Below are 12,500 nucleotides of genomic sequence, written 5' to 3' on the forward strand. Positions count from 1 at the left end.
ACAGAACTGGGAGATACTTTAGTTAGGTGGGAGGGATTTGGAGTGAACTGGGAGGGGCTTTAGTTAGGTGGGAGGGGTTTGGAGTGAACTGGGAGGGGCTTTAGTTAGGTGGGAGGGGTTTAGAGTGAACTGGGAGGGGATTTAGTTAGGTGGGAGGGCTTTAGAGTGAACTGGGAGGGGATTTAGTTAGGTGGGAGGGGTCGAGAGTGAACTGGGAGAGGCTTTAGTTAGGTGGGAGGGCTTTAGAGTGAACTGGGAGGGGATTTAGTTAGGTGGGAGGGGTCGAGAGTGAACTCGGAGGGGCTTTAGTTAGGTGGGAGGGGTTTAGAGTGAACTGGGAGGGGCTTTAGTTAGGTGGGAGGGCTTTAGAGTGAACTGGGAGGGGATTTAGTTAGGTGGGAGGGGTCGATAGTGAACTGGGAGAGGCTTTAGTTAGGTGGGAGGGGTTTAGAGGGAACTGGGAGGGGCTTAAGCCATAACTCTAGCTGGAGTAACATACAGCATATATTGACAGGAAAAACACAAGCATTGTCTGAGATGTGAGGTACCTGGGGTCGGGAACGCCTACAGTGTGGCGCCTCATGGACAGGTATCGGGCCATCGCCTCTGGACTGGGCTCTTCTCCCTCATCACTGTCCAGAGCCATTGGCCCGTCAGTCTGAAACACACACACACACACACACACACACACACACACACACACACACACACACACACACACACACACACACACACACACACACACACACACACACACACACACACACGACACACTGCAGATTAGATGATCCATCCTGCGTCCTGATACTCATCAACTGTAAATCAGTCCACACTTTTTTATTCTGACTTGAATGTTACTCTGACGCTCACCTCAACGATCTGATTCTCTGGGTTTATGAGCTGGACCTGCGGTACCGTCATACTGATGGCGTTACTCTGATCCTGCGGGACAGACACACAAACACAGAGCATATCTGAACCACAATCCCTTTCCACTCCAACAGAATCGACCCACATTTCCATTCCGCAGGCTTTAAATGGGACATATCATCAAATACTGTGCTATGTGTAAGTGCTATAATCGGGTCCCGGTGCTTCTACCAACCCAGAAAACGTATAAAAAGAAAAACCCAGTAACTTTGTTTTGGTGAGTCTTTCTCTGCAAGCATGTCTGTAAACCATGTCTGCAAGTAAAGTAAACCGATCAGATTTCTCCCCTTCTGACGTATGAAGAGGATCTTATTATAATATTACCGGCTCTTAAAGCCCGTTCAAACCAAGCACGATAACTATAAAGATAACGATAAAGATAACTATATATGCGTCCACACCAACGACCGATAACAGTCTTTTTATTCTAAGCACGTGCGCGCCCGCGCTGCGGTTTCAAAGTAACGAAAACATCAAAAGAAAAACAGGCGCTTTTGGGTACACGCTGGAGGGAAATGCAAGGCCATAACAGTATAGCAAAGACACAAATCTATTATTACCTTATAAATTACATAAACAAGGTTATTCGCAGCCTGAGGTTTGTTTTATTCAGAATGGCAGTGTATGCCAGGGGCTGGATGTGCAGGGGCTTTTGGGTATCCTTAAAAGACGAGAGGAGTTGAGAGAATCCGAATTTTATTATCATTTTTTGTTTACAACATGTCATTGAATATGTTTTTGCTGTTCTTATTGCCTTTACATGTCTTTGCCAGCAGATGTCCTCAGCCAGCATGCTATGTCCCGAGCGCATCTAAACAGTGAATCTAGCAAGTCTAGTGTAATTGATCTAATCTAACAGTCAATGATGGGATAAAAACATCGCCTAGTCAACACCTTTATGTATACAACGCCTTTTTCACTGCAACTTCAGCAATGTTGTCTAAACTAGCGCTGGATAGCCTACCTGAGGTAATTTTGTTACACTATGCTAAACTGCATAATATCTCATCGTTAATACTTCTCACCATTTATTCCCAGGATACGACCGATTGATTTCCATATAAACATCTTTTTTAACGTATCCTTGAAAAGGGGGTTTGTCAAACAGTGGAGGATTTTTTTTGTACCTCGACGATTAACTTCTCTAAAATGTCATCTGCCATTTTAAATGCGCGAGACCTTTAAATTAGAATGGATTCTGATTGGCTGTCAGTGTTTATCGTTCGACAGCTGGAAAAAATCGTTCTGAAAGTGATCCCAACGATATCGTTCCTCATATCTTTATCGTTATAGTTGTGGTGTGAACTCTGCTATGTATAATATGGAGAACGATTTTTAGAATTATATCTTTATCGTTATCTTTATAGTTATCGTGCTTGGTGTGAACGGGCCTTTAATCTGCACGTTTATAATATTACCGGCTCTTAATCTGCACGTTTATAATATTACCGGCTCTAAATCTGCAGGTTTATAATATTACCGGCCCTTAATCTGCACGTTTATAATATTACCGGCTCTTAATCTGCACGTTTATAATATTACCGGCTCTTAATCTGCACGTTTATAATATTACCGGCTCTTAATCTGCACGTTTATAATATTACCGACCCTTAATCTGCATGTTTATAATATTACCGGCCCTTAATCTGCACGTTTATAATATTACCGGCTCTTAATCTGCACGTTTATAATATTACCGGCTCTTAATCTGCACGTTTATAATATTACCGGCTCTAAATCTGCAGGTTTATAATATTACCGGCCCTTAATCTGCACGTTTATAATATTACCGGCTCTTAATCTGCACGTTTATAATATTACCGGCTCTTAATCTGCACGTTTATAATATCACCGGCTCTAAATCTGCAGGTTTATAATATTACCGGCCCTTAATCTGCACGTTTATAATATTACCGGCTCTTAATCTGCACGTTTATAATATTACCGGCCCTTAATCTGCACGTTTATAATATTACCGGCTCTTAATCTGCACGTTTATAATATTACCGGCTCTTAATCTGCACGTTTATAATATCACCGGCTCTAAATCTGCAGGTTTATAATATTACCGGCCCTTAATCTGCACGTTTATAATATTACCGGCTCTTAATCTGCAGGTTTATAATATTACCGGCCCTTAATCTGCACGTTTATAATATTACCGGCCTTTAATCTGCACGTTTATAATATTACCGGCTCTTAATCTGCACGTTTATAATATTACCGGCTCTTAATCTGCACGTTTATAATATTACCGGCCCTTAATCTGCACGTTTATAATATTACCGGCTCTTAATTTGCACGTTTATAATATCACCGGCTCTTAATCTGCAGGTTTATAATATTACCGGCTCTTAATCTGCACGTTTATAATATTACCGGCTCTTAATCTGCACGTTTATAATATTACCGGCTCTTAATCTGCACGTTTATAATATTACCGGCTCTTAATCTGCACGTTTATAATATTACCGGCTCTTAATCTGCAGGTTTATAATATTACCGGCCCTTAATCTGCACGTTTATAATATTACCGGCCCTTAATCTGCACGTTTATAATATTACCGGCTCTTAATCTGCACGTTTATAATATTACCGGCTCTTAATCTGCACGTTTATAATATTACCGGCTCTTAATCTGCACGTTTATAATATTACCGGCTCTTAATCTGCACGTTTATAATATCACCGGCTCTTAATCTGCACGTTTATAATATTACCGGCTCTTAATCTGCACGTTTATAATATCACCGGCTCTTAATCTGCACGTTTATAATATCACCGGCTCTTAATCTGCACGTTTATAATATTACCGGCTCTTAATCTGCACGTTTACACACACCAGCCGGCATTCGGTTTCTCGAGCGCCAACAGTGAGCAGTTCTAACGCACCGGCAGAAGATCCAGCAAAGCCTGAAACTGTTCTGTCGTTTAGCACAGACGAGCACTGAACACTATTGACCAGAACATGTCACCGCTGTCTTATAAACACCTCAGGAACTGTGGACCACTTGTGTAGAAGTTCAACATGATGATGAGATGATCAATGTAACTCCACAACAACTACATAAATGTCTCCACTAACATTCAGGAACTCTTCCTGAGTCTCTCCGTAAGGCTGCACTCGCTACTGGTTATTCTGGGATTCTGGATGAGTGAGATTGGCATGTTTTGTTATTGCTGGAGTTTCTGAAGCTCGTGTAAAGACTAGGGCTGGGTATCGTAACAAAATTTTCGATACCGATACCTTGACTTTCGATACCGGTTCCTGAACGATACTTTTTTCGATATCAATTTTATCAATATAACATTACCTAAAAAAAAAACTTTTATTTTTTCAACAAGTGTTTACTAAACGTGTTGGCTGCAAAGATGGTTATTGCGAATTTGCGATGCTGACTCGTCATCCCTGCAGTAGTGAACGCGCGCGCCTATATGGATTAGGTAATCAAACTATTTATTTCTAATTGTTTCGTTTAAAAGTAGACATATTTTGAACATATATAGAACTATTTCTCATGTCTGTGAGGCAAGTATCCTATAAGCTGAGTTTTGGTTTATATGTGACACGCTCCAGTTCTTGTAGTCGAAGGCGGATAAACTTTCTACTCTCGAGTGTATTCTGTGCGCTTTTAAGTGCAGATTTACCGTGTTACCGGTCTTGGCAGCAAATATCTTGTCGAAAATATTGCATCGTGTGCTTAAGGCATCGAGTCGGGTACATAGGTACACTTTTGATCATTTCCACATATTTTCTATCTATCTGGGTTGGACGCTTACACACACACACACACACACGCACACACACACACTACAGCCTCACGTCTCTGGGCAGCCGCGTAAACTAGTGTTTTTCCGCCACAGCCAATCATGCTGCATGTTTATTGTTTCACTGACGTTGACGAGATTAACCACTTAGGTACCGAAACTTGGTACCGAAAAACAAGACATGTTTCAATACTCGGTAGTATCGAGGCAATTCGGTCGGTACCTAAACAGTACCGAACTCGGTACCCAGCCCTAGTAAAGACTCTGCACACCCAAAAAGGGGCAAATTTGACAAACTAATATAAATATAAATGATCTTTGTAATATTTTAAACTGAAATTCCTCAGACACATTCTTGGGACACCATAGATGTATATCACATCTTGTGAACAGAGGCATAATATGTCACCTTTAAAATCATCATTAATTCTCCAGAAGAGTAGGACTCTCAGCTTTCATACAATTTGCAAATAAGGCACCCTGAAGCTCATGCATATTCCCCTCATTAGGCATCAAAGGTTGCTAACGGCAACGGCACAAACCTGCAGCGGGTAGAGGGGGCGGGACGTGGGCGGAGCCATGCACAGGTTCTTGTGCCGCTTCAGCTTGTCAGACAGCAGACTGTAGGTGGCGCTGTAGTGATCATACGCATCCGTGTGCAGAGACTGCCATCGACATGCAATACAATCAATGTTTCAGAAGAGTTCATGTGAATGACAGAGACATGCCGTGTGTGAGTGTGTGTGTGTGTGTCACCTGTAAGGTCCGCTCGCGATCGAAGCCCATATCTGACATGGCCATTAGCACTTGCTCGTTAATTAACTCTGTTTCTCTCTCCACCTTCACCTGCTCACATTCTGCTATCAGCTACACACACACACACACACACACACACACACACACACACACACACACACACAGACAGAGAAATGGACAACGTTTCTACATATCGAAAGGCATAACAGTTAGTTTTACAAACAGTTTGATCATAATGTGTGTGTGTGTGTGTGTGTGTGTGTGTGTGTGTGTGTGTGTGTGTGACTGACTCTGTCAAACTCCGGGTCCGGGTCTCCTTGTCTCATCCACTTGTTCTTGCAGATCTGCTCCATTGAAAGCCGTCGACTGGGTTCCAGAATCAACATGTGTCTGATCAGATACTCACAGTCTGAAACACACATACAGGTCTGTCAGTCGTGTGACGCGGCTCGAGTGTGTGTGTGTGAGTGTGTGTGTGTGTGTGTGTGAGTGAGTGTGCGTGTGTGTTTGTGTGTGTGAGTGTGCGTGTGTGTTTGTGTGTGTGTGTGTGAGTGTGTGTGTGTGTGTGTGTGTGTGAGTGAGTGTGCGTGTGTGTTTGTGTGTGTGAGTGAGTGTGTGAGTGAGTGTGTGTGTGAGTGTGTGTGTGAGTGTGTGTGAGGACCTGTGGACATGAAGAACGGGATCCGGAATTTCCCGCTGAGGACTCGAGCGCGGAGGTTCTGTAAAGTGCTTCCATCGAACGGTAACGCGCCACAAACCAGGACATACAGAACCACACCCAAACTCTACAGAGAGAGAGAGAGAGAGAGAGAGAGAGAGACAGACAGAGAGAGACAGAGAGAGACAGAGAGAGAGAGCACGTTTACATCTGTCTCAGCTGATAAAGCTCTAAGCGGTTTCTGCACCGCCTCTGTGTGTTAGTGAGGTCAGAGACGCAGGTTTTACCCAAATGTCCACTTTTGGTCCGTCGTACTCCTTTCCCTCGAAGAGTTCTGGCGCCGCATACGGAGGACTGCCACACCACGTCTTCAGCAGCTGCCCTCGAGAAAACAGGTTACTGAAGCCGAAATCTGGAGGACAGAGAGACCGACAGGTCACACACACTGCAAAAACACACTCACACACTCACACACACACACTCACACTCTCACTCACACACTCACTCACACACTCACACACTCACTCTCACACTCACTCTTACACTCACTCTTACTCACACTCACTCTTACTCACACTCACACTCACTCACACTCACTTACACTCACACTCACTCACACTCTCACACTCACTCACTCACTCACTCTCACACTCACTCTCACACTCACTCACACTCACACTCACTCTAACTCACACTCACTCACACTCTCACTCACTTACACTCACACTCACTCTCACTCACACTCTCACACTCACTCACTCACTCACTCTCACACTCACTCTCACACTCACTCTTACTCACACTCTTACTCACACTCACTCTTACTCACACTCACACTCACTCACACTCTCACTCACTTACACTCACTTACACTCACACTCACTCTCACTCACACTCTCACACTCACTCACTCACTCACTCTCACACTCACTCTCACACTCACTCTTACTCACACTCACTCTTACTCACACTCACACTCACTCACACTCTCACTCACTTACACTCACTTACACTCACACTCACTCTCACTCACACTCTCTCTCACACTCACTCTTACTCACACTCACTCTAACTCACACTCACACTCACTCACACTCTCACACTCACACTCACTTACACTCACTTACACTCACACTCACTTACACTCACACTCACTCTCACTCACACTCACACACTCACACTCACTCTCACTCACACACACTCTCACTTACACTCACACTCACTCTCACTCACACACACTCACTCACACTCACTCACACTCTCACACTCACACTCACTTACTCTCACACACTCACTTACACTCACACACTCTCACTCACACTCACTTACACTCACACACTCTCACTCACTCCTCACTCTCACTCACTCTCACTCACAAACTCACACACTCTCACTCACACTCACACACTCTCACTCACACACTCACTCACTCTCACACACACTCACTCACTCTCACTCACATACTCTCACTCACACTCGCTCGAACTCACTCACATTCACACACACACACACACACACACACACACACATACACACACACACACACACACACTCACTCACTCACACACACACACACACACACTCTCACTCTCACACACTCTCACTCACTCACACACTCACACTCACTCACTCACACACACACACTCTCACACACTCTCACTCACTCAGACACTCACTTACACTCACACACTCTCACTCACTCACTCACTCACTCACACACACACACACACTCTCACACACTCACTCACACACACACACACACACTCTCACTCACTCACTCACTCACTCACTCACTCACTCACTCACTCACTCACTCACTCACACACACCTCATCACTCACCACACTCACACACACTCTCACACACTCACTCACACACACACACACTCACTCTCACTCACTCACTCACTCACTCACTCACTCACCACTCACTCACTACTCACTCACACACAACACCCTCCTCACACACTCACTCACACCCTCACTCACACTCACTCACACACTCACACACACACACACACACACACACACACTCACCACACTCACTCACACTCACTCACACACTCACACACTCACTCACTCTCACTCACTCACACACACTCACTCACTCACTCACTCACACATCACTCACTCACTCACTCACTCACACACACACTCACTCACACACTCACTCACACACTCACTCACTCACTCACTCACTCACTCACCTCACTCACTCACTCACACACTCACACACACACTCACTCACTCACTCACACTCACTCACTCACTCACACTCACTCACTCACTCACACTCACTCACACTCACTAACACACACACACACACTCTCTCACACACTCACTCACACTCACTCACTCACTCACTCACTCACTCTCACTCACAAACTCACACACTCTCACTCACAAACTCACACACTCTCACTCACACACTCTCACTCACACTCACACACTCTCACTCACTCACTCACTCACTCACACTCACACACTCTCACTCACTCTCACTCACAAACTCACACACTCTCACTCACACACACACTCTCACTCACACACTCACTCACTCTCACACACACTCACTCACTCTCACTCACATACTCTCACTCACACTCGCTCGAACTCACTCACATTCCACACACACACACACACACACACACACACACACACACACACACACACACACACACACACACACACACACACACACACACACACACACACACACACACACTCTCACTCTCACACACACACACACACACACACACACACACACACACACACACACACACAACACACACACACACACACACACACACACACACACACACACACACACACACTAGTGTTGTCCACGATACTAGAATTTCTAACTTCGATACGATACCTTGAAAAATATCGATATTCGATACCATTTTCGATACCACAGAGAAAAAACTGCCACAATATTAAGGGGGTCTTTTTTTTATTTAAAGCTAAATATACAAGTCTAGAACATGACAATGAGGTATATTTTACATGAACAAAAATGTCCTGAGTTCTATCTGTTAATATTTTTTCATTGGACCAGAGCTAACATGATCCGTTGTGTTTTTATTACCTACTGTTATCAAAGATTAAAATATACTGTAACAAATGCATTGGTCATCGGTCATAAATGCTGGTTAATACATTAACTTAATTTGATGAACAGATTTAAACGCAAACGTGTGTGCATCACACGCGGAAACAATGCTCACTGGATCAGCATCTAGTCAAGTTACCTTTATTTATATATTGCTTTTAATAATACAGATTGTGTCGAAGCACTTAACTGTATCAAATTGGAGGATAGAGTGTCAGTAATGTATAATAATAAGGTTAAACATTCAATTTTCAGTTAAAGGCATTTCATTATTGAATTCAGAGATGCCATTGTCTAGCTCAGTTTAGTTTAATTAGTATATGTGTAATCAAATTGATGATAATCGCTAATGAAGGCAAATTGCAGAATTAAATAATAATTTTGAATAAAGTTAAACAGACACAAGTTAATTTACATCTGACCACAGTTACAATATTTACTTGTCTACGATTCCTCAGTCAGATTATGTTAACTTTAAGAATTACAGTGAAAAACGAAACACAGACTCATATCAACAACAATACTAGGCCATCTTGGTTAATGTTTCAGAAAAGTTAAAATGAGAAGAGTTACAGTGTTAGGATGTTTTTAGCAGTGGTGCAGGTCTGTCCAAAAAACAAACACCCCTGATGCTGAGCATATGCTGCTAAATGGTACCCCTGGAGCCAATTCCTTAAGTCTGTTTTCATCTATAAAATAATTTTACAAAATGAGTGATGAGAGGATATTGATAGTCAAACAATCTTTTGGGTGCCCGCAGCCCGCTCGCAGTGTGAAGCGCGTGTCCGCGCTATTCTCCGACATGCCCGCTCGCGGTGTGTAGCGCGTGTCCTGTCCACGCCATTCTCCGACTCCGACATGCCGCTCGCGGTGTTCTTTATCAATCAACCAAAGCCGGTCGCGGGGACGCCGCACTCGCCATCTTTCCATTCACTTTTGCTATTTAACCAGAGCGAATGAGTGTGGTGTTTGTCAACGCGCCTTTGGAGAGAAGTGAAAGTGACTGCTCGGCTAGTATTGGTGTATCGATACTTCGGGAAATTAGTATGGTACCGTTCAGATAATTCAGTATCGATATTTATCGAAATATCGATATTTTTGACAACCTAACACACACACACACACACTCATCACACTCACTCACACTCACTCACACTCACTCACACACACACTCACACACACACTCACACACACACTCACACACACACTCACACACACACTCACACACACACTCACTCACACTCACTCACACTCACTCACACACACCTGCGATCTTGATGTTCAGGTTGTGGTCGAGCAGCAGGTTCTCTGCCTTCAGGTCTCTGTGGACGATGTTCTGCAGTGACAGAAGTAAACCGCGGCTACGATCTGTTTGAACTTCCGCCGCGCGTCTTTCTCCGCCATGCGCCCGTGAGCCACCAGATGATCTGAGGAACACCCAACAGAAACTAGTGAAGTGTGCATCATTCAATCTATTATTTAATAACATAAAAGGAGTGTGTGTGTGTGTGTTGGAGTGTGTGTGTGTGTGTGTGTGTGTGTGTGTGTGTGTGTAAGTATATAGGTATATATAGTATATAGGAGATTACAGTAACAGAGATTGTTTAGGCTTTACAGCAGATCTAGAATAAAGTTATTGTCCAGATAAAGTAAGTTTTGATTGATTCACTTCCGCTGTAAGATCATTAGTTATTAACTCAGCGGCCGCTAACACACACCGCTCTAACAGAAAAAAAGAGGGTTAAGTTTATATAAGTAATTTTTACGTCTATGCTCAAACGCATTACAGAACAAACCAATGAACGGATTCAAAAGATTCGAATCACTGCAAAGAATCAAAAGACTGATTCACTCACCGAAGATCTCTCCTCCACTGGCGTACTCCGTCACCAGATAGATCAACCGCTCCGTCTCCATCACCTGCCACACACACACACACACACACACTGAGCACCAGTCGCAACCATACGCAAACCAACACAAGCCTTAGCCAATCAGCTGCGAGTATGAGGAGGGAGGCAGGACCTGGTAGAAGCGAGGACAGATTGTGTGTGTGTGTGTGTGTGTGTGTGTGTGTGTGTGAGAGACCTGGTAGAGGCGGATGGTGTGTTTGTGTGTGTGTGTGTGTGTGAGACAGAGACCTGGTAGAGGCGGATGATGTTTGTGTGAGTGTGTGAGGGTGAGGGTGTGTGTGTGTGTGTGTGTGAGAGACCTGGTAGAGGCGGATGATGTGAGGGTGTGTGTGTGTGTGTGTGTGAGAGAGACCTGGTAGAGGCGGATGGTGTGTTTGTGTGTGTGTGTGTGTGTGTGAGACAGAGACCTGGTAGAGGCGGATGATGTTTGTGTGAGTGTGTGAGGGTGAGGGTGTGTGTGTGTGTGTGTGTGAGAGACCTGGTAGAGGTGGATGATGTGAGGGTGTGTGTGTGTGTGTGTGTGTGTGTGTGTGTGTGTGTGTGTGTGTGTGTGTGTGTGTGTGTGTGAGAGACCTGGTAGAGGCGGATGATGTGAGGGTGTGTGTGTGTGTGTGTGTGAGACCTGGTAGAGGCGGATGATATGAGGGTGTGTGTGTGTGTGTGTGTGTGTGTGTGTGTGAGAGACCTGGTAGAGGCGGATGATGTGAGGGTGTGTGTGTGTGTGTGTGTGTGTGTGTGTGTGAGTTACCTGGTAGAGGCGGATGATATGAGGGTGTGTGTGTGTGTGTGTGTGTGTGTGTGTGTGTGTGTGTGTGTGTGTGTGTGTGTGTGTGTGTGTGTGTGTGTGTGTGTGTGAGAGAGACCTGGTAGAGGCGGATGATGTGAGGATGTCTCAGCATCTTCATGATCTGAACTTCTCGGAAGATCTTCTTCAGGTTCTCGTCGTCCAGCTGCGTCTTATCAACAATCTTTATCGCAACCTAGAACACACACAACAGTGTTTATTAGCATCATCACATTCTCAGGGAGTAGGGAGCAGTGAACACTTGTGTAGGGACCCTGTCGAATGCAATGCACCTACTCACTCGGTCACTCACTCACTGACTCACTCACTGACTCACTCACTGACTCACTCACTGACTCACTCACTCACTGACTGACTCACTCACTCACTGACTGACTCACTCACTGACTGACTCACTCACTCACTGACTCACTCACTCACTGACTCACTCACTCACTGACTCACTCACTCACTGACTCACTCACTCACTGACTCACTCACTCACTGACTCACTCACTCACTGACTCACTCACTCACTGACTCACTCACTCACTGACTCACTCACTCACTCACTGACT

At 44.5% G+C, this 12,500-nt stretch overlaps 1 protein-coding gene across 1 annotated transcript in view; it reads right to left on the reverse strand.

Moving 5' to 3' along the window:
- sik3 (SIK family kinase 3) overlaps positions 1-12,500 on the reverse strand; it is an 87,779-nt gene that overhangs the window by 42,975 nt on the left and 32,304 nt on the right. Inside the window, 11 exon segments of the mRNA XM_077221392.1 lie at positions 549-658; positions 871-942; positions 5,241-5,363; positions 5,455-5,565; positions 5,745-5,863; positions 6,116-6,239; positions 6,400-6,524; positions 10,492-10,560; positions 10,563-10,652; positions 11,082-11,145; positions 12,002-12,118. Coding sequence (XP_077077507.1) covers positions 549-658; positions 871-942; positions 5,241-5,363; positions 5,455-5,565; positions 5,745-5,863; positions 6,116-6,239; positions 6,400-6,524; positions 10,492-10,560; positions 10,563-10,652; positions 11,082-11,145; positions 12,002-12,118 — 1,124 coding nt within the window.

Source organism: Siphateles boraxobius, unplaced genomic scaffold, assembly GCF_051911475.1.
Source record: "Siphateles boraxobius isolate OS27281-9 unplaced genomic scaffold, OSU_SipBor_1 82, whole genome shotgun sequence".
Classification (NCBI taxonomy): Eukaryota; Metazoa; Chordata; class Actinopteri; order Cypriniformes; family Leuciscidae; genus Siphateles; species Siphateles boraxobius.